Raw genomic sequence first — 23,853 nt, 5'->3', positions numbered from 1 at the left:
CGAACGTGTTGCGGCGGTTAGCCTTGATGTAACGAATTCCCAAAGCTGATCAGTCATTACTTTTTGCACTTTTAAGGAAAATTCGGCCGATGAAATGCTCCGGATTATTGAATATTAATATTGTAAGGAGCCAGCAGCTACGCGAACGCCAGGGATTGCCGCGACTGAGCAAAGTTTGCGATGATGATGATGATGGCGGCAACTAGCGTCGCTCCGTGCCTAACGTAGCAGTCTTTTCAGGCTTTGCTTGTCTAGCGTGACACCAGGTGGCATTGGTATCGGCAGCTGATTTCTCTTTTAGATTTATCTTGTTTCGTATGGATTTGAGGACAAGCATTCTTATTTAGTGATTTTTATTTGTTTCAACGGCTTAGACACACTTATGTGTAAGAATTCACTTGAAAAGCAACGCTGATAGCCGGTTGCCAGGGCGCGGGAAGGGAGAGGGGGAGGGACGATGATGAACGACATGCGTCACTTTTTTTTCTTTCTCTGTGGAAGCGTTGCATTCGCCATTTTGAGTGTTGTTCTGCACGTGTGCGTGTGTCAACTGTGCTCGGGTACTGGTTTGTCCGACTTGTTTTGGAGGTGCTAGGCCTGCCTGTCGGCGTGTAGTCGTGCGTCTCCGCTTCTAACAACGTCGTCCGCTAGTCGTGATGAGTTCTACTGCCAGAAAACGAAAAGTTCTGTCTTTTGAAGACAAACTCGCAATTTTAAATGCAGTCTCCGCGGGCGAGAAGAAGAAGGACGTTGCCGCCCGTTTCAGCATTCCAGCGAGCACGCTATCAACGATTTTGAGTGCGGAACACAGCATCCGAAACGCAGTGGAGTCGGGAACAAGCTCGAAGAAAAAAAGACTGAAGCTGTCCACATACACTGATGTGGACAAGGCAGTTTTCACGTGGTTTTTGGACACGAGAGCCAGAAATGTACCCATAAGTGGCGCGATCTTGCAACAGAAGGCAAAGGATTTTGCGTGTATCTTGGGCCATGATGATTTCAAGGCAAGCAACGGGTGGCTGCAGGGATTTAAGAGCCGGCATGGTGTCGTCGGAAGAGTAATCAGCGGCGAATCTGCCTCCGCAGACAGCGATGCTGCTGCTTCGTGGGTGGCTGACAAGCCGCCTGGAATCCTGAGTCGCTTCGAGGCGGCTGATGTCTACAATGCCGGGCCGCACGCTAGCGTTAAAAGGCGATGACTGCCGCGGCGGAAAGCAGAGCAAGCTCCGCATAACGATTCTGCTGTGTGCCAACCTCGACGGCACAGACAAGCGAGTCCCGCTAGTTGTCGGCAAAAGTGCCCGTCCCAAGTGTTTTAAGGGAACGAAGCGTATGCCCGTGAAGTATGTGGCGAATTCCAAAGCTTGGATGACTCGGCCAATATTTTCTGAGTGGTTGAAGGAATTTAACCAGGACGTCAAGCGGCAAGGCCGTAAAGTTTGCCTACTGCTGGACAATTGCTCGGCGCACCACGTAGAGGGCCTGCAGCTGTCGAACATCGAACTGCATTACTTCCCGGCCAACTGCACGTCTCTAATACAGCCCCTGGACAAAGGGGTCATTAACAGTTTTAAATGCTGTTACCGGCGCCGACTAATCCAGAAGATACTTCTCGACATCCGTCTGGAACGGGAGATGAAGATCGACACTTATCAAGCAGTCGAGATGCTTGCTGCCTCCTGGCAAGAGGTCAGGGCAGAAGTTATCGCGAATTGCTTTTTAAAGGCCGGAATAGCCAAAAACGCACGGGCTGGTGCCGACGAGGAGGAGGAGGAAGACCTTTCTACTCCGTCCGATGTGGCCGAAGCGTGAAACGAGCTATGCGCTAACGGTGGTGTACCCGACGACGTTGAACTGACTGACTTTTTGTTTGCCGACAACGCCGCCGTGGCTACAGAAGAAATGTCTGATGCAGCAGTAGCTGAAAGCGTGCAAAATCCTGATGGCGGTGATGATGGTGCCTGTGAGGCAGATCCGTGTGAAGTGCCTTCTGCAAAGGAGGTGATGAACGCAATGGACGTTATGCGCCGTTTCGTCGGCTCGCTCGACGATGAAGGAGCTCTACACGATTTAGCTTCTTTGGAGCGGCGTGTTGTGCCGTCACTTGTGCCGAAGAAGCAAGCGGAAATTACGCAGTTTTTTGGTGTAAAATAAATGCTTGAAGGGTGAGTTCACCTTCACGGATATATTGAGCTATTTGGTTTCGTTTCTGCATCATTCGTGCGAGCCTTCACGCGAAACCTGCATGTAACGAAAACCTGCATGTAACGAAAAATTGCGAGCTTTTGTCAACTTTTTATATCCAGGTTTAACTGTACTTCTAATGATAAAGTCGCTAATCACAGTCTGTGCCCAATGGGCCCAGATTCTTGGTGTTGGCAGAATGCAGCAGCAGCCCGAGGCGAGCCTACTCCCAAACACCGGTATAACTTGCCACCTCATGTGTGCAAAGCATTGCTTCCAATTTATGAGCGCCTCTCAGAAAGGAAGCTTCTTTAGCGGTGCCTGAGAGGTGAAACTCGGAACAATAATGAGAGTTTCCATTCCGTAATCTGGTCATTTGCACCAAAGCAATGCCATGCTTTGGTGCAAATGCCTATTGCCTGTAGAAGCTGCTGTGGCAGAGGCAGTGATGCGATTCAACGCAGGCAACAGGAGGGCATCGGCAGCAATCCTGAACGAGCTCAGCCCAAATTCTAGCCCAATGGGCAACAAACAGATGGCTGCGAAGGACAAACGCAAAGGAAAAGAATGTGCTCGGAGTCATTCCTTGCCTCACAGTGTTCAAGGGGCACTGAAGAGACAATTAAACAGCAGCAGGCGATTAGACTACATTCCTGGTGGTTATTAGGAATGTATGTGCGTAAATATGTTCAAAACATTTGTTAATATTCATTAAAGGGACACTAAAGGTTACTATTAAGTCAACGTGGATTGTTGAAATACCATCCCAGAAACCTCGAAACGCTTGTTTCGTGCCAAGGAGAGACTTATTTTAAGAGAAAATGCGTTCTGAAGTATCCGCGTACCTCTAGCGCAGTTCAAATCGCCCGCCCTCCGATCGAGGAGCACTGACATCATGGTCTCATAGTGACGTTGTGCCATCGGTGAGTAGAACGGCGTCCGCAGACGGCGCTACGGCTTTTCTGCGCAAAACGCAAACGCGCGGCCAGAAACAGCCAAGACAGAGCCGACAGCAGAGCGAAAGCGGGAGTATGGTGGCTAGCAGAAGGAGAAACGCGCGGCCACAACAGGAGGTACTTCATTCTATGACGCAAACTTCGACGCTCGTTGCAGTGGACCCTGACAACGACAGATTGGCTCGCGATGGTGGGCTCAACTTCAGCCCGCCTAAGTTGAGCCCACCAGCGTGAGCCAAAAAGAGCCAATGAGTCTCTTTCTGTGCCACACATTTTTTAGCCGGCGTCGTTGCGTACTACGACGGCGGCCTCGACACCGGCTGTCCGGAGCGGGAAAGCAACGAGGGCTTCCCATGACATCACATGGATGTGGCATTCTCTGTGCTTGTTCCAAATGAAAGTTTCGCGAGCCAGCAGAACCCTCACAGCACGACACGATAACGAAACTACTGAAACTCCAAAGCGTGCGCAGCGCAGAGTCGAGCGCGCAGAGTCGAGCGAAAACGAAACCTTTCGACCACCCATATTACTGAAGGGTAACGTTAAAATTTTATTTTTTCTTAGAATCGAATAGACGTAGACAAGTAGCATTTTCTTCCGTCTTATAATCGAATGAAATGATATTTTTAATACAAGTAGTTGAGTATTAGTAACACAAATTACGAGGAGTGCTTTCGTCATCGGGCTAGTACCGGAATGTCGCTGGGGGGTCTCAAATCATGTCATGCATTTACCTCAATTTCTCGGTTACTAAAGCTCTGTTCACGATTATATTGACGCCTTAGACGTTCTAGAACATTGGTCTACCACTTTAACTTGAGTTTCTGGTAACCTTTAGTGTCCCTTTAAATTTTGTGCTGTTTTTTGCATTTTTCTCAAAACACGAATTGATGGCTCCATGCAATTTTGAGTCCTCGATATCTCAACTCCTAGAGCAGTTAGAACTGAAATTCTTTTTGCAGAATGAAGTCTAATGTGTACTCTATGAAAGATAACAATCGGATTTCTGGCCTTTCATTTCAGAAATTAATTATTTTGCTACATATTGTGCCACGTGGGTGCCACATATTGTAGGCTTACATTCAAAGGGCTGTAAAGTATCTATTAACGGTCACATCAAAAAAATTTTTGTATACTTCAATCCTTTGCTATCTATCCATGCCTTACAAATAATTTTTTAATCTTTCTTAAATTGAGGCTGCAAACAAAAGCAATTTAATATTAATTACCTTAAGAACTAGTTGAGCTACACCAGAACTAAGTACATATTTGAAGTCAGTGCAGAAATATCAACAAGATGGACGAGTTTGATTAGTATGGATGGGAAAATAAAGAAGAATATTTATATAGCAGTGTCCACCCTTAATGGGCGAACGCCAGGCATGTGACGTTATAAATCTATTTTGTACATGCACCACACCCGGTTACCGGCATGATAGTGTGCACTGCACACCGAGCAATGACCTGCTTAATTTCATGAAATGGCAACTGTGATGGTCACTCTCATTTTCACTCAGGTTGCACTATTTTCTGCAGGGCCACACTATGCAAGACCAAGCTTTTGCCGTCGCAAAACGCAAACCAAGGATGTAAAGTTTCACGTTTGTGCAACCTCAGCGGCCAAATTGTGGTCATAATTAAGCGTTCGGTGAAGTCACAAACCTCCGAAATGGCGTTCGCGGCAACAATGTCCACGACGAAATTTGCACAAATCGAGTAGAAAAATTTTAATAAACCATTGTTCGACGCATGAAATATTGGTTGCCTTTTCACTATCTTTATGGCACCAGTAGCAGAACCAAGAATAAGTCCGAATAATCTAGCTTATTCGATATATTGGTCGACAACACAGAGTGGAAAGCGAGGGAATCTTTTTTTTCCCGTCATGCTTTTCAAAATGCTTTTTTTATGCTTTTTCTTGGCAAGCGATGTGAAATACTAGCAAAGCGTAATGACCAGTACAATTACTACACATTTAAAAAATATCGGGGCCAAATTATCAATCTTCACCGTATAGTTGGGTGGCATACTTTGAACATTGTGTCTCTTGGTCCAGGTTTTGGAGCGGCGTTCCAAGGCCCCGGCTATTGCTGTGAAGGAGGAACCTGAGCCCACAGCATGCAAGCGTAAGTTGTGCCATGTGCTGTGCAGAAGGAGCGCAACATATGTTTGTTGTTGTTTTGTGGCTGTTGCGTTGTGTCTGCACTGACTCATGCCTCCTCAAACTTTTTGTTGCAATCAGTGACGACGCCACATGTGTTTCACTTGCCCATTTTTATCTGTCAGAAGGTCACTCAAATTGGATGGCAATGAAAGTGTTTAAGGGGGGTCATGGATCCTAAAAATTATTTTCTTATTTTTGGGTGAATCTTTAACAAACTCCACTGTCTGGGGTAATGTTTTTTGCTGATTTCAGATCTGTAACTAGATTTCTGATAGCTGTAGCAGTTCAAAAAATATTGAGGTCTGAAGTCAAACTAATTTCAAACTCATTACGGGGCTTTTTGATGATTCCTTCTTGCTAAACCAAAAACTAAATGCATGACACCATTGCTAAAGACCTACTGTAGGGGGTGATGCTATTTTTATTCGTTTGGAAGCATTTTACGGACAAGAAAACAATTTTGCATTTATTATGAACACCTTTTTCTAATTAGCAGCGAGTACTATACCTGAATGTAATATTCATGATGGTGCAAGAGTAATAAAAATAGCATCACCCCCCAGATCATCTTAATACGAATAAAATTATACCACACTTGTCATTTTTGGCCAAAAACAACCCAGACAAAACACCTGTAAGCCTGTCTACGGTGTGCAAAAACATCGAACTTAAATAAACGCATCTGAAGTTTCAAGCAAATGTAGCTTTTGCTGAAGTGAATCTACAGCAATACAAATGGCACCGTTTTGAAGCTCTATGTTTTGTAAGAATGGCTATACTAAATGTTTGACTGGACACTCTCAAAATAATAGCACACTGGCCACTGAACTAGCACAAGAAACTTCATTAGGCACCATTCTCTACAAAGAGCATGGTGCCTGGGTTTCAAACCGAGGTGCAGAACTCTGTGTGGGCATGAATATAGTTCCAGTGTTGTACCTGCAGGCTGCCTGGTTGATATCAGTCTCCAAAACAATCAATGAGGCATTTTTGTTTTCATTTTGTAGAATTGACCATGTTACTGAATGAAGGCTCTGAGTGTAAGTAGCCTTCCAAGTCATCTTCACCTAAGAATGGCTTTGGAACTTAGGATCAGAGAGCCAGTTATAATTATGCAGCTGCTAGGTGCTTTCCAGAAGTGTACTTTTGCATGATGCCTCGATCACATCTGCAGCCAGATGTGCCAGCCCAAGGGGCCTAGTGAACTGAGCTCATGATGAGGTTCTTTTTATGAAGGGGGTGGGGTGGGTGGGTATGATAGTTATTGTTACGAGCTTTCGTGACAATATCATCATAGAGTGAATGCGCAATATGCTTGGTTGCGGGTTCGAGGTGCCGACGCGTGAAATGCCTAGCCGCGGGCTCGAGGAGTCGACACTCCATGCTCTTGTTCGCGCAGTCGGATGTGCCGATGCACAAAATGATTAGGTGAGGGTCCGAGAAGTCCGCGCACGATGTGCATGATCGCCGAGTTGGAGACTCCCTATGCGCAAAATGTTTAGCCGCGTGTCTGAGGATTGCGTGTGCGATTTGCTTTGTCATGAATTCCGAAACAACGAGTGCTGATAGGCTTAGCCGCATGACTGAGGATTCCGCGCGTGATTCTTGGTCGCGAAGTCTGCGTCGCCGATGCTTGGAATGCTTAGCCGCAAGTCTGAAACGTCAACAAGCGTAGTAATCGGGCATGCTACTGCGATGTCTGCGTAGCGTCCGTTTTGACACGTCGAGATTACGGCGAGTGGAGACGTTCATACTCACGAGGTGCAAAGAGCCGAGCTGACCACGCGAGCACCGGACCAGTGGTGAACCGCCCTGGAGTCACGTGGGGGGCGTGGCCAATCGCAGGCTCCGGCACAACCTTCAATCATTTGCTTTTTGTGCACTTATTACTCTAGGGAGGACATCACTGAAGCGGCAGATTCGAAGACGGAGAAATGTGCTTTCCAACGAGACCAAGATGACGGCGCTCGGGCGCGCCGTTCCGGAGATATTGTGGCGTGAAAACCGCTGTTCTTTCTTGATTACCGCGAAACTTTTCGCCACCTTGGCTGATAAAACAAACTTTTTTAGAGCACTTCTACGTGGTTTATATGGATGATATTTCGGAATCGGATAGAAAAAGAGTTACAGAAACTGAAAATGTGATTTTCAAAAAATCTATTTTTTTTGCCATTTTTCGCGATGTTAAACCCGCGTCCACCCTTAAGGGGAGACACAGCTTTCGCAACGCGATAAATGGTCAAAAATCTATTTTTTAAGGGGGGACGTGTCTTTCGCATCTCGAGAAATCACCAAAAAATCGAATTTTTGAAAATCACATTTTCAATTTCTATTACTCTTTTTCCATATGATTCCGAAGTATCATCACTGCAAACCACATAGAGGTGCTCTAAAAATTTATTTCATCAGCCAAAGTGGCAAAAAGTGTAGCGGAAATCAAGAAAGAACAGCATTTTTCAAGCCACAACATCTCCGGAATGGCGCAATTGAGCGCCGCCATCTTGGTCTCGTTGAAAAGAAAGCGCATTTCTTCGTCTTCAAATTTTCCGCTTCAGCTACCTCCTCCATACAGGAACAAGCGCACAAAAAGCAAATGATTGAAGGTCATGCCGGAGTCAGCGATTGGCTGCACCCGCCAGATGACTCCAGCGCGGCTTGCCATTGATCTGGTGCTTGCATCGTCTGCTTGGCTCTTTTCACCTCGCAAATCTGGAAGTCTCCACTGGCCGTAATCTCGACGTGTCAAAACGGGCGCTACGCGGACATCACAGTAGCGTGGCCGATTCCTACGCTTGTGGATGTTTCAGACTCGTGGCTAAGCATTCCGAGCATCGGCGATGCAGACTTTGCGACCAAGATTTACGTGCAGAATCCTTGGACATGCGGCTCAACCTTTCAGCACTCGGTGCTTCGGAATTCGTCACGAAGCACATCGCACACGCAATCCTCGGACACGCGGCTAAACATTTCGTGCATAGGGAGTCTCCGACTAGGCGATCATGCACATCGTGGACGGACTTCTCAGACCCTCACCTAATCATTTTGTGCATCTGTGCCTCGGACGGCACGAAGAAGCGCATAGAGTGTCGATTCCTCGATCCCGCGGCTAGGAATTTCGCGCGTCGAGTGTCGACTCCTCGAGCCCACATCTAGGCATTTCGCTATTCCGCACCTTGGACTGCGCGAATAAGCACATGAAGTATCGACTCTTCGGACTGCACGGCTAAACACAATGAGCATAGACTCCTTGTATCTGAGGGTAGGCATTTCGCACGTCGGCACGTCAGACCCGCAACCAAGCATATTGTGCGTTCACTCTATTATTATATTGTCACGATAACTCGTAACAATATCTATCACGCCCCCCCCCCCTCTCATAAACAAACAAAAAAAAACATCATGAGCTCTGTTCACTAGGACCCTTGGGCTGGCACATCTGGCTGCAGATGTGATCGAGGCATCATGCAAAAGTACAATTCTGGAAAGCACCTAGCAGCTGCATATCTATCACTGGATTTCTGATTCTAAGTTCCAAAGCCATTGTTAGGTGAAGATGACTTGGAAGGCTACTTATACTCAGTCTTCATTCAGTAACTTGGTCAATTCTACAAAATGAAAAAAAGAAAAGATGCCTCACTGATTGTTTTGGAGACTGCTATCAACCAGGCAGCCTGCAGGTACAACACTGAAACTATATTCATGCCCACACAGAGTTCTGCACCTTGGTTTGAAACCCAGGCACCATGCTCTTTGTAGAGAATGGTGCCTAATGAAGTTTCTTGTGCTAGTTCAGTGGCCAGTGTGCTATTATTTTGAGAGTGTCCAGTCACACATTTAGTATGACCATTCTAACAAAACATAGAGCTTCAAAACGGTGCCATTTGTATTGCTGTAGATTCACTTCAGCTAAAGCTACATTTGTTTTAAACTTCAGATGCGTTTATTTCAGTTCGATGTTATTGCACACCGTACACAGGCTTACAGGTGTTTTGTCTTTGTTGTTTTTGGCCAAGAATGACAAGGGTGGTATCATATTATTCGTATTAAAATGATCTGGGGGGTGATGCTATTTTTATTACTCTTGCACCGTCATGAAAATTACATTCAACTGTAGTACTCGCTGCTAATTAGAAAGAAATGTTCATAATAAATGCAAAATGTTTTCGTGTCCGTATAATGCTTCCAAATGAATAAAAATAGCATCACCCCCTACAGTATGTCTTTAGCAATGGTGTCATGCATTTAGTTTTTGGTTTAGCAAGACGGAGTCATCAAAAAGCCCCGTAACGAGTTTGAAATTGATTTGACTTCAGACCTCGATATATTATGAACTGCTACATCTCTCAAAAATCTAATTACAGATCTGAAATCAGCACCAAAAATTACCCCAGGCAGTGGAGTTTGTTACAGATTCACCCAAAAATAAGAAACAAATATTTTAGGACCCACGTCCCCCCTTAAGTTGAAATGACAAACATGGCAATAATTGAAGACATTGTTGAGGAACCTGGATGATGGGTTCATAGGCATGGACTTGGAGAGGTTTCTTCACCTTGTAGGTAATTACTTGCTCAAATAGAATGGGGAGGTATTGTTAAACTGGCGATCCAATTTGTTAATTATGACAATTACTGAGCTAGAATGTGCCTACGAAATGTCTTGCAATGGCCATTCTTGTGCGAGCTGGAAGTTATGGCAAGTCTATGTGCTTATTATTGATGCACTAACGATTTGCAGAGGAGTATGTGGTTGCTGCCGAATATGTGCCGTACCCTGCACCAGCCGTGGCTGGCCCAGAGATCCTGCCCACTGCAGAGGCCCTCTGGCAGCCCGAGGAGTTTGCCGCTGTGCTGTCAACATCTGGTGGGGACCTGGAGAGGGTCAAGGGTGAAGACGGCACCCCCCACCGACGACGTAAGGGCGAGCAGGACACTGGCTCGGAGTACATCGACATCAATGACCTGCTCTCACCACTCAAGTGGGTAGCCTGGCTTTTGTACGGTGGAAATTCATTGACACATCCTCGCTGCTCTGTTTTTCCAACTTCTACGCGCTTTTCTGAGGTCCTAATCTGCTGAATTTACTTTTGTACAGTGGAAACTCATTGACACATCCTCGCTGCTCTGTTTTTCTAACTTCTACTCCTTTTCTTACGGTCCTAACCTGCTCAATTTACTAACTAAGCATGTAACAAGAGATGAGTTGAAAAAGAAATGGCACCTTTATTCAACGAACTGCTATAGTTAAACCTCGATATAATGAAGTCGGTAAAATCGGCATTTTGCTTTAATATACCCAAATTTTGTTGTGTTGATATTCAACCTTTCATGCAAACAAGTACAGTCTTCGATCGATTTTCCTTACACAGAAAAGGGCCGCTGAATTTTCAGAATCATTGGGCAATCAAAAAAAGCAAGCTTGAATGAGAAAACAGTTCATTTTGATTAATTTAGGAGTCTGCGATCAATGATACAGCTTCATACCATGTCGACGATATCTTCACATCGGCGGCATGAATTAGGCGAAGCCAGCCACACTTTCGCCTGCACTCCGCTGCCACGGTTGATAGCCGCAGCCGCGTTGGACCGACGCTATTATTAAAAGTGCTGGCGGCGGGGAGGGTTTGCTTCGTCTGTCTCTCGCCCAAACGGGTCACTGAAACTCGGGTTGTAAGAAGAGGCCAGGTGGCTGAACAAAGGTCGTCCAGGCGGAAAAAGGTTGTGCATAAATCGCGTCACCCTCGGCAGATGGTGCCAAGGGCCTTGGTTTTGAACCAGAAAAGCTGGGCAAGAGTTATTACGGATGTGAAAAATGTCAATAAAACGTTCAAATTCGCTTCTTACGTAAAGCTAGATTAAACCTCTGCATGAAAACTAGTTTTACGTGTACTGTAACCTATATGAGCTCGCAATTAAATTGTAATGTGCTGCAAAACAACTTTTGAATGTGGCTATTCGAAGGCCACATTTTTTAATAACTGAAGTTGGATGTTCTGGTAGAGGTGGTTGTGATGTTAGTGTACAGGATGGACTAGCCTTGGTTTGTCGGCATTTGCTCCGCTTGAGTCAATCATATGGACGACTCTCATCTAAAAACCAGGGACGCAAAAGTAGTAAAGTTTTGTGCAGATTGACATTTATTTTACATGTACAGAGAGCATGTCATAAACTGAATTATTCGTACAAGCATTAATGTTCCATAAACAAACTGGACACTGGCACACATTTCGCGCACATGGGTAAGTCATTACGCCCATCATTTAATTCAGCAAATCAAATGTGTAGTTTTCACCTACTGAAGCTTCGACAGCTTTCGCAGCTCCTGCGACTTATTTTTTGCCTCATATTTCTGTTGTTTGCAGAGCAGCCTCAGTCTCATGGCTACATAACTGTGTAGCGCGCCAGCCATAACTTGTTCTTTATTATCGGCACAGGAGAACTGAAACTTGTACTTATCAAGCATGTTGTCCAATGTTAATTCATAGGCATTTCTGAGAACTGCATGCTTGCGGAATTCTACCTCTGTTGCATGAAGCAACTGAAAAAGACTTCGCTTTGGGTGCAAAAGGCCTCCCCTGGTTTTACACAGAACAAGGCTGCTTTCCGGCTGATGATGAAGTGCACGTTCTTCCAATAACCCTTCGCGGCATTTTGCACATGTTGTGCTTTTGAAGTACTTGCGGCATATAAAACCAGCTAAATAATAAATTATGCAATGTGCAGCTGCCGTTGCTTCATGAAATTTGTCGAACACACGGTCAACTTCCTCTTCAGGAGCAACTAGGCTATCTAGCTTCTTTTTGTGTTGCTTAAGGGGAGACGCTCCTCAGAAACCTTTCTTTTTAAATATTATTGCTAGGCAAATGAAAATTGTACCAGTTGCATAGCTTGATATCCTCATTACAAATCTGTTTTTAGTTTTAGGATAGCTCGATGCTTTCATGTCCTAAGTGCCATGCATAAGTGAGAAACAGTGCATGTTTGTGCAGCTACTGGACCTAGCAGTTGGCATGATATAGCAGTGCAAGATGGCGTTTCTTGTCCCCAACACTCCAGGGAGTGCTAATAACCAAGATAATGCAATTCCCTTGACAGGCAACATTTTGAGAGAATTTCATATCTAATGCTTCGTTTTCAGTGACTGGTACTCAAGGGTATTGAACATTTCCATTCTTAAAAATGAACTGGTTGCACTAAAACCTAGATCGGTGCATTCTATGCATCTTAAAGATGATGCACACCAAATTTGGTCTTGATTGGACCATAATAAGTACATCAAATGTCGTGCACAAAAGCCATGTTTGGCCAAAAATATGAAGCTGAGAAAAACACGATTGAAAGTTATAAAAGTTCTTTATTTGTGTTGTAGCGCTGAAATCTGCATAAAAAAATGGCTGTGGCTTAGCTAAGGTTAAGCCAAGGATGCGAAGCATACTAGCCTTTATTTTAGTTGTTGAACCACTGTTTAGCCTGGTGAACTGCTGTTGCTTGGCTATATTTGGTTCGGCTAGACGAAGAAACAACTCATGCGTTACTCTGCTTCGCCTTCAAGAGTGGAACGCGACAGCGTTCCCGTCGACCCGCCAAAGGGTGTAAGACAATAGGCTACGGCGCAGCGACTACGCGCCCCGCATTGGACGCGGCGAGCGGCGAGCAACGCAGCGTTCGGCGCGGCAACGAAATGTGCGCCTGAGCAAGCGACGCACGCCTGAGCCTTAGAAACAGCTTGTTTCTAAGGCAACACCGCATCCACTAGAGGCGATTTTGTACCGCTTTGAAGCATCGTACTCGTAGCTCAGTGATAGCGTCTCCGTCTCACACTCCGGAGACCCTGGTTCGATTCCCACCCAGCCCATCTTGCAAGAGTTGAGCCAAAGCCACCTAGAAAATCAGTCTCTGTAGCATGCCGTACCCTCGCTTCTCATTCCAACGAGCAGCTCTGTCTCCAGGAGGCATCTCACCTCGTGAGTGTCTAGCAGAGGCAAGCGCAGCTGCTTATATACCGCCGCGACGCCGCGAGCAACGGCGCGAGTTGGAGCCCCGTTTCTCCTCAGTTGTGACGTCACGGTGTCACGTGGTATTGAAGGCGACACCGCCGCGCCTGAGGAGCTGGGTTGAGCTCTAGTAATATGCTTCGCATAAAATTGCACATAATGCAGGCCAGGGTATCTAGATCCAGTGCACTACTTTAGAATTCACCTGCGTCATATGTTGTTCTCTCATAGAGTCAAAGGAAAGTAACAGCACAGGAAGTGGGTCAGCATGGTGCTCAGGAACTTTCCGAGCCAACTCCAAGTTATCAGCCACTGCTTTTGTAGCAGCGAGGTGCACTTTCTTTGTTATGGCGGTGAACGATTTATGGTGCATCGGTTTTGCTAAACCAAGAACTGCACAAAATCGGACGAGTTGATTGTGTCTAGCTCTAAATGCGCGCGCCGCAACCACTGCCTTGATATTCACGGCGAAACTCTCTCTTGGGCTGGCCGAAGGGCGCACTCCACCGTTAGCGTCGTCTACTGGAGATGCACGCTGCGATGAATACGTTGACGAGATAACGGACATGGTACATGCTGCATTGTTGCAACACAACCTCAAAAACGACACGAGTCGTTTCCATTTTTCGGCGACTCACGGATGAAAAGGTCGCGCCGTCCGCACGCCGGACATGCCGCGGCGCTCACATTCCCGACGCCGATCTCGCAGATAAAGGTGCTTGCCGTCTCCTCGCCGCTGCTATCTTGATTGTCGAAGATTATCTACTTTTTATCCGATGCGCTGACGAATTCGTCTGCGCTGTCAACAAAACTTGAGCGGCCGGCCGGCTCTGAACCGTTGAAAGCGTCGCCGCCACCTAGGTTAGGCTTAGATGCCGCTGACGTCTCCATTGCACGCCGCTTGACTTTGCGGCGAGTCCCCTTGAACTTGTGCTTTGACCGATACTTTAGAGATCGAAAATCGCGTTTCTTTGCGGGATCCATCGAAACAAGGAGCAGAAAAATGCCTGAAAGGCTGGGAACACGTCGAGAGAGCGGCGCGTCGCAGAAAGAGCAGACAACCCGCTGTTGTGTCGGCAGCGGCAGGCAAGTGGGGGCCCCTGGCCAGTGAACACGCGCGAACGCCGGCGCAGTGAAGGAGACTCGGAGCTAACTGCTCCCAAAGAAAACCGGAACGAAGACTCAGCCTACCTGCGGCCGTTTATTACTAATAAAGACTTCACACGCCAGATGACACCTCCTGATTGGTCCAAGCTCGTCACATGACAGAGGGGGGGGGGGGGTCGTGCGCCATCTAGCTAAACTACTGTGAAACATAACTGTATGATAACACAGATCTGACAGGGGGCGACACTATACTACATCATCCCCCCCCTGGAAACAAAGCAAGCATACAGTGAAACGCGCACACAAGACGCGCACTTAAGTCCAAAGGCAATTTCAGTTCGTTCCCCCCCCCCACGTTCACACACGCACGCGCACCAGTCGCACACGAAGCACGCACTTAAGTCCACAACAAATTCAGTCCGTCCCCACCCAAGTTCACATACACGCGCACCAGTCTTGGGCACCAAAACACAGGCAGTCACTCAAACTAAGTCCGACAAGGAACACGGCACAAAACTCACTGCACCGCAACAAGGAACACATTTTCTACCTGTGTGAACGAAACATGTGAACTGCCTGAGACGGCAATACGCTCTACACTCAGAAAACAAAATCATCAAGCCACGGAGGCCATTTTCTGTCACGATGAGGACGCGTGCGTACCTCAGGACTTTGGGGGTTGTGACGCGTATCGGTCGACTTTAAAGACCTAGTCGTCCCTCTACTATTTCCCTCCCCCTGGTTGGACAAATGAATGTGGGTGCCCTTCAAAGCTGGAGAGGGTTGCCCAGGAAGCTCCTCTCGACATCCCAACAAGTCCTGGGAGGCTACCGATTCTCACACGGAATCAGAGACGACTGCTGACTGTGCAGACTCGGAAGTGATACAGTCAGACGAACTACCTAGCTGAAGCTTATGACTATGAAAGGACGATGTCACGACAGACGAGTCACCGGAATGACTATCCAAGTTTGAATATGAGTACAAAAAGTCTCTATCACTTGTACACAATGTTTTACCTGCTGGATCATTCATCACCAGGGTTAACTTAGACACATGCCACGTCTTCCCATCACTGAGTAGAAAAGTAGATGGTCCTATCTGGGCCTTGACTTTACGAGGTTTACTGTACTTAAAAAATCCTTTCCTGTTAAATCTTATTCTGACAGTGTCTCCCACCTTAATACGAGTTGCCTGAGCACCTCTACGTTGTTCTACACACTGCTTTCTGCAAGACCCTTTCTTGAACGTGAGACACAAGACTGTCCTGTTCCCGTAGATCTACACAGAGCCGCATGGTTCCATCCTTCTTGCGCACCACCACGAGGGGAGACACCCACTCAGAAGCCTCAACGCGCTCGATGACGTTGCAGTCCTCGAGACGTCCCGATTCATTTGTTACCTGGTCACGGAGAGCCAGGGGTAGTCGGCGCAACTTTGAAGATACTGGTTTCGCATCTTGCTGCCGATGAATTCGGTGCACAAAGTTATTGACGAGACCCAACTCGTCACTGAAGAGGTGATCATAACCCGGAAGCACACCTGTGGGGCTCTGTACTGAACGAAGTGATGGTAGACGACATGTCAGCGACGTACCGTTGATCTGTATGCCCAAACGTTGGATGGCGTCTAAACCCAGCAGTGATGTTCCTGTAGTCGTGAAGTGGAACGTGACGGAGCATGACCTTTGGAAAAACTGGATAGTGGCTTGAAACAGGCCTTGAATGTCGATGCATTGCTTGGAGAGGTTTCTCAAGTCCACTGTTGCTTGTGACAGCCTGTGCTGTCGACCAAAGTTATTTCTAAAATCTTCGGCCGTCATCAATGACACAGATGCTCCTGTATCCACCAGCAGTCGCATGGAGGCGCTGTTCACTACGACCGGAACTTCCAAATCTTTAGCTTCAAAAGTGCTTACCGTCAAGACAGACGCGGACGGCTGCCCTACGGAAGTTGAAGACAGCACCTCTGCGGAAAAGACGTGTTAACAATACGGGTTTTTCGGCATACTGATGCAAAATGGCCCAACGTGTGGCAGGCGTTGCACTGCCGGTTCCTTGCTGGACAATTCCTGTACGTTGCAATATGTTACGTGCTGCCACACCGATCGCATGCACCACGGTTCCCGGAGGAGCCATGTGCGAAATGTCGGCCTTCTTGGCGGCTTCTCAAAAGAAGTCGGACATCTTGGCGGCTCCTCGGAAGAAGTCGGACATCTTGGCGGCTCCTCGGAAGAAGTCAGCCATCTTCATGGCCTCCCGGACTACGTCGGACATCTTGGCGGCTCCCCGGAAAAAGTCGGACATCTTGGCGGCTCCTCGGAAGAAGTCAGCAATCTTCATGGCCTCCCGGACTACGTCGGACATCTTGGCGGCTCCCCGGAAGAAGTCGGCAAGATTGGCGGCTCCCCGGAAGAAGTCGGCCATCTTCATGGCCTCCTGGACTACGTCGGCCATCTTGGCGGCTCCCCAGAAGAAGTCGGCCATCTTGGCTCGTCGACGGAGCGCCAAGTTGAGCTGCCTCGATTCTTTGTATTTTCTCGGAGTCGAACGCACGGTTCGCTCGATGCAGGGCTTCTAACGAGCGTCCAATTTCTTCTGCCTTGTCCAGGGACAGGGTTTCGCCATGAGCTAGCAACTTTTCGCAAACGCTGACGTTCGCTACCCCATCTATTATTTGGTCTCGGACGCGCTCGTCGTAGGTTGTGCCGAAGTTGCACTGTACCGCCTTCTCCTTCAATGCGGTCACGAATTCCAGGAATCCTTGTCCCTCGAACTGCTTTCGACTGGTGAATTCGTGCCTTTCCGCCAGAACATTTGTTGACGCAGCGAACAGGCGGTCAAGCCGCTGCAAGAGGCTCTGGAACTCCGACGCTGGCGGGACCGCCTCACTTGACGTTGACGTTGCGCCGATCGACTGCCTTGCTGCGTCGCTTGACGCTGACGCTGCGCTGGTTAACTGCCTTGCTGCTTCCTGCTCCTCGTCTGCAAAGTACTTCCGTTGTCCCTCACGCCCGAGAGCGTTGACGAGCGCGGACGCTTGTTGCGCGTCCGTCCAGTCGCCACCGCCGGCCGCTTCGAGGTGGGCCTGAAAAATTTTTTGCCATCGATACCATGGAATTAACGGTGACCCGGGCACTTCAAGAAAAACGGGAAGGTTCGCCTTAAAAGAAGCCATGCCCGGTAGCGTGCAGGAGACAGTGCAGAAAACAAGGCGGAGCTCGCAGCAGGAATGGGGCACGGAAGAACAAGGGGGCGAGTAGGCCTATGCTCGGAAGACTCGCGACGCCAAGTGCATCGGCGGCGTTTGCCTGCCGTGCGGACACAGGAAGGGACGCTTCACTTACGAAGCTCGTTAATTTCCCGGGGCTTCGGTCGGAACCACTGCGGGAATCCCATCCTCGTCGCCAAAAGATGTGTCGGCAGCGGCAGGCAAGTGGGAACCCCCGGCCAGCGAACGCGCGCGAGCGCCAACGCAGTGAAGGAGACTCGGAGCTATCTGCTCCCGATGAAAACCGGAACGAAGACTGAGCCGACCTGCGGCCGTTTATTACTAATAAAGACTTCACACGCCAGATGACACCTCCTGATTGGTCCAAGCTCGTCATATGACAGAAGGGGGGGGGGGGGTGCGCCATCTAGCTAAACTACTATGAAACATAAATGTATTGTAACACGGATCTGACAGGGGGCAACACTATACTACACCCACGGCCGCGTCGCGCGCTAGCAGCCAATGGCGTGGCTGGAATCGCACCACGTGAGTTAGAAATCCAGCGAAAACGCTTGGTTTCGGCGGTGAAATGTTGTTTTTATTATTACTTCCCGGGGAGATTGTGATGTGTCAAAGCCGACCTCGGAGAGAAAAAGTGTAGGCCTACTGCCTTGCACAAGCCCAATGGCTTGCGACGCCTCGATTTACGCATCACGCGTTGGAAAATGGGCTAGATTTGCACCTTTTCCTACCATCTCGAGTGCTTTCACCAAGTTTATTTATAATTTACCGATCATTTACGGCTCTGATTTCTTTATATATGAAAGAGGAGGGATCAATCTTGTTGAAACAGTCGAAAACATAAAACTGACTTTTTTTAGTGAAAATCGCCGTTTTTAGACCCGCGTCTTCCCATAAGGTGTCCTTCTGACTTGACTTCTGACTCGCCAGTGATGCCTTTCGCAGAGCATTCACCAAGACGTGTCCTTTGTTGTGCGCTGTCCAGGTTTTGGACACAAGATGAGGCTCGAAGTGTTTTTCGCAGACGTGATCATTCGGCTGAAGGACTCGATCCTTCCTTGGTATAGCTCGACACCAAAGGTTCAAGCGTTCTTCGTCTTCCGGTGGAGAAAAGAGAGACAATTTCCCTGTACAGCCTTTGTAACCTGTTCTGCAGCGGGGAACAAAACATTTCCTGCCCATCACACTCACATGTGCACGCCTGACACCTGAAAAAGAAATGCCGAGCCACGTTGAGATAGAAGCGAGTGGCGCTAACATAGCCAACGTAAGCCCGTGACGTCATCACGCCATCTGCAGCCGCAGTCGAGACGAGTGCCAGAAATCGAGGCGCGTGCTAAATTACTTGCCTCTCCACCCCATACGCATGCTAGATTGTGTTACTGCCAGCTCGCTCCCCTCTCCCTCTTTCCATATGCTTGTGCGGGAAGGTGGCACTCCTGAAGCCACCATCTTTCTTGTCTCTTCCACACACATTTTCACTTGCATCTAAAGCACACAGTGCACGGGACACGATAGGATCTTATCGCACATGGGCTTTATATAAAACATGCAGCTGTACTTCGGTGGGTGCACTTGTCACACGGCGCACCATTGGAGAGGTGCGTTTGCAAGTAGCTGCTTGTAATTCAATCATTTGACCAACACAGTCCATGGTAGTTTCCATTTACTGTCTTGGCATCCCTTTGTGGTGGCAGTGAAATTTTTTTATATTGTATTAAACACACTTCGTTTCATTGAGGTTCTAGACACATGGTGTTCTATCGACAAAAAGGTACGAAAAGTGAAGTACAGTCAAATCTCGTTAATATGTAGTTGGCCAGAAACAACGTTTAGGTACGCACTAAGCAATGTATGAATTAACCGCCAATGCCAGTTTATAAGCTACTTACCAGCCGGAAAAGAACTACATCAACATGCTCTCAAACACTTGGACAGCCTTTATTTGAGGGTAGACAGAAATAAATCAGCGATCTTTACTTGCCGCTGTGGTGTCGTTGCCTCGACATCTTCAAACTCGGTAAGGCTGTGAGCGAGTTTTTTTAAGGCCCTGCTTCTCTGCGAAAGCTGGCATGACGCTCAAAGCACGTGCCGCATAAGATAATAAGGGGCGTCATCCATTTCCACATCGTCGCTGTCATCACTTTCGCCTTAAGGGGGGACACCCCACTTAAATTTTCTTTTTTTATTTGTGGCCACAATTTGATAAAACTTCCATCACTTATGTATTTCGACATGCTGATTTCAAATATTCAGTTTGTTTTCCCATGCAACAAGTACTTTTCAAAATATAAGCAGTTCATGTTTTTTTGTATGGACTAATTTGGAGGCAAGTTCTCTCTACAATGCTGGCTGTTAATGAAGGAGACTGGCACATCAAAATGATGTTGAATGATCAGAGGTTGCAGTGCTACAAGAATGAATGTTCTAAACTGATTTATGCCGAAGTTACAGCATGTCAAACTTTTGTAAGCAGAAGGCATTGGTGAAGCCCTGAAGAAATTATTACTTTTTCAAAATTTCTGTAATGATATTTGTTAACATTTTAGGCCTACTGCACTCCCAATTTTTCTACTTTTCTGACGAAAAAAGAATTATTGCAATAAGATGAGTAGAACCAAAGATATCGTCACTCCAAAACTACACTACCATCAAAAATATCGTTTTGAGAAAATGAGAAAAAACATTTCAGGACATGTTCATGTTGACTACGGCAAATGCTTGAATACTAAATTGATCAAGGATGATACTGGGGTCCAACCAGGCAAGAATGAAACTTTTGCTTCTTTAAGGGGGGACACTATAATTCAAATAATGTTCATGATGTTTTCCATCAATATTCATGAAACTTTCCCTTTTGTTCAGACTTTTGTGCTGATTTCACATATATAATTATTTTTCCAATAGGCCATTTAGTTCTGAAGAAAAATTAAATTCAATGTTCATAATTTACAGAAACAATAGGGAAAAAAATGCGCTACGAAATTCGTATTGGCACATGCCTGGGTACTAGAAAACATGAGGAACATAATGGTAGGAATACTATATTCATATATCAAATATTAGTAATTTTATAGCAATTCAATCTTTACTGTTCGAATTGTGGCTACCCTACTGTCTGATCTAAAGCAGAATTGAAAATTTTTAAAGCATAAATTCCGAAATCTGACCCTACATTGTGTACAAGTGAAAAGTCGGTGTTTTGAGAAAACGAGAAAAAAGGAATACATTCACTTTTAATCAAAAGTACAGAAATAATTTTGCATTATTTTGCAATGAAAATGGCTAAAAGCCACCAGGAATGTAGTCGCTCTGACCACGGCCACCCAAAATGCGGCAAAAACATCGTTTAGCACCGTTGGCCGATTCCCGGTGGCTTGCATCGCGCGCGCGGCAAGGTTGTCGTTCACACAGGTCGAGCTCCATGCCGACGCGATATCGCCGCAACACGCGCACGTGATAACGATCTTTATGGCGAGGCCAGATTACCGTTCGCTTTTGCCTGCTGCGACGCTGTTGCCGCACACCTTGCACTTGACGACATCAGTCCGTTTACGGAGTCCTACTGAGAGCCTGCCTCGGCGTCGACTGGCGCGGCTGCATGCCGTCGGCGCGAGTGAGCAAATCCAACACCCGCTTTGTTGCTGGCGTTGACGCAAGAACTCGAAGTTTTTTCGAGCATTCATCTCCCTCTGCAACAAATCCGCACGCTGCAACATTGCAGCGTCACGCCGAACGCAGCTGCTGTCCGTAACGATTTCACTCATTTGTGAGCTGGCTAGGCCTACTTCGGCATCGTCCGCGGTTTCGGCATCATTTGCGGTTGGCAGCGAGCCACTCTCGATGCTTTCAGAAGGAATGGAACACTTTTGAAAGTTATAAGCTGATCGCTTTTTCTTTTTGCCGAACTTGTGCCTCGTGGCGAACTTTCCCGGTGGATCGGACATCGTTGGGCATTTGCCCACAAACCTACGAGACGCGCAGTTGCGTCGCCTGCGGAGTGGAGCAGACGATGGGAACCTTGCGCAGCCAACCACAGCACGCGTTTTTGGTCACGTGCGCTAGTCAACGAATCGCATCGCGCGTTCGGGCTTTTTTCTCCCCGGATTGCAACGTCACTGGCGTACCGATGGAGTCACTTCTGGCGGGAAATTAAAGAAGGAAGGCTCCTCTTTCCAACGAGACCAAGATGGCTGCGATCGCGCGCGTAGAAAAAGAGTTATGCGCCGCGATAAAAAGGGCTGTTTTTGCGCGGAATTCAGCTCACAGTGATGTTATAAATTGATATCGCGGACGAAATAGTCTTCCCGGAGATTCAAAACTTTGTGAATTAAAGGAATATTAGCTGTAGATATAGAAAATTTCTTTTTCAAAAAATCGATTTTTTTCGCTATTTTTTTCGCCGCAAAGAGCCGTGTCCCCCCTTAAGATGGGCGAGGTGAGACGGCGGCAACAATGTTGCTATCCAAGAACTCTGTGGATGTAACAACATCGACGTCGATGTCTCGATAACATAAACATGACTCGCTGCAGCAGAGACTGTTGAACGCCACGACAACACCACTACCGCAAACACACGGGCGGAAAGAAGAAAAAAAATTCATACAGGAACTCCTCTGGGAGTAGTCTAAGTATGCATAAGCATTGTGCCACTTGCCCATCACGCAGCTCGATGTCATTGTCACTGTTATTGATGCGGCCAGTATGAGCGACAACGCTGCGGCGACATGAAACGCCCATTTATGGCCTGCCTTAGAGAGAGTATTGACACGTGAACTCATTTATCTTTCATGGGTGAGCGCTTTTCCTGTCCACGAAATGTTATCGCGCAGCGCAGGACGCGTCTACATGTATTGGAAGTTTCTAGAATGTTATCGATGCTTCTATCTGCTGTCTGTTGTCCCCGAGCCTTGCGTAATCTGATTGCATGTCTGAGCAACGCGAATGGCGTAGAACTTTGTGGAAGGCATGTGGGTTCCAGCGATTACAGTCGCCGACCATTTATTCGGACTTAGGGGACTGCGAAAATGTCCGAATAAACAGGTGTCCGAAAAAGCAGATTAAGAAAAAAAAAACATGAAATCCTTTATTTCCACGCACTTATTCGGGCTCGGCAGTAGGCTTGAAGAAATCGTGAATGCGCCGTTGCACGCTGTTCCGTTTACGCACAATCAGATAAGCCTGAATCTCGGAGAGGGTCGTACGGTCACTGTAGGCGGCTGAAAGCACAGTCACTTTTTATTACACACTCCGCATGCGACGGCAGCGTAGCACATGGTGCGCCATCTTCAGACTCGGAGTCATCTTTCGGCGGTGCAGCAGAAACCTGACGAATGATCTCGCCGTCGTCGAGTTCTGCGCATGTCAGTACAGCAATGTCAGCACCTGTGAAACTGTCAAATGAGACGGTGTCCGGAATCGCAGTGCAACCACTGCGCAGGTCTCAGCAGAACATTTTTCGCGTCAGTAGGGAGCACATCTGAAGGCGACAAATCTTAGGCCTCCCGGCACCCACTTGCCGACATTCCCCAGCGCAGTCTGCGCGGGCACTGGGCCTCTTCGATTTTCGCAGTTCTGGCAGCCCGCTGGTAGCCAGACGGCAGCCAGCTAGTTCCGGTTCTGACAGGAAGTCACGTGGGCTGGGATCCCAAGACAACCCGAACCTGCCCAAAGTTTGCAAAATCGAACGCCGGTACAGCTGGCCAAATGTAAACATGCTACCAGCATGGCAGCGCCCGTCGAGGCCGACGCGCGCTCGGCGTAGTCGGCCCATTTATGCGTTGCCGCCTTGAAAAAGTATAGTTGCATTCAGGAATACGATCGCTTTCACGCGATTTCGCGCGACTCGTCGCAGGACGCGTACTGGGCCAACCTCGCCTTGCGCAGCGCAACAGATGACCTCCGACGCGGCAGATGACAAGACGCGAAATCGTGATTGTATACTCGAAAGCGATAGCTGGAAGATCCCTGTTCGCAGCGATCACGTCGCCCACCGGCGACGTTGATGAGTTGGCGCTGTATCATCACAAGACATGAGAAAGCAGGTTATCGGGTACGTCTCATACGCATAAAATTTCGCGCTGACCTGCTTGAGCTTCGATTTCAGAAAGTTTGTTGTCGCTGATGGTGCTTCTCATTTAAGGAGCTGGACGCGGCTGGCGCGTGAAAATGCACGTCGCCTGTGACCAGCGAAACGTTTCACACGAAAAACAACA

At 47.5% G+C, this 23,853-nt stretch overlaps 1 protein-coding gene across 4 annotated transcripts in view; it reads left to right on the top strand.

Moving 5' to 3' along the window:
- Window positions 1-23,853, top strand: part of LOC139049684 (transcriptional activator Myb-like) — a 343,827-nt gene that overhangs the window by 134,552 nt on the left and 185,422 nt on the right. For all 4 annotated transcript variants that reach the window (XM_070525392.1, XM_070525393.1, XM_070525391.1 and 1 more), the window contains exons 6-7: window positions 5,197-5,266; window positions 10,042-10,282. In XM_070525392.1, the coding sequence (XP_070381493.1) occupies window positions 5,197-5,266; window positions 10,042-10,282 (311 nt within the window). The remainder of the gene's footprint in view (window positions 1-5,196; window positions 5,267-10,041; window positions 10,283-23,853) is intronic.

Source organism: Dermacentor albipictus, chromosome 9, assembly GCF_038994185.2.
Source record: "Dermacentor albipictus isolate Rhodes 1998 colony chromosome 9, USDA_Dalb.pri_finalv2, whole genome shotgun sequence".
In the NCBI taxonomy this organism is placed as follows: domain Eukaryota; kingdom Metazoa; phylum Arthropoda; class Arachnida; order Ixodida; family Ixodidae; genus Dermacentor; species Dermacentor albipictus.
Note: the sequence above shows the minus strand (reverse complement) of the source record. Positions and strands in the feature narration are given on the sequence as shown.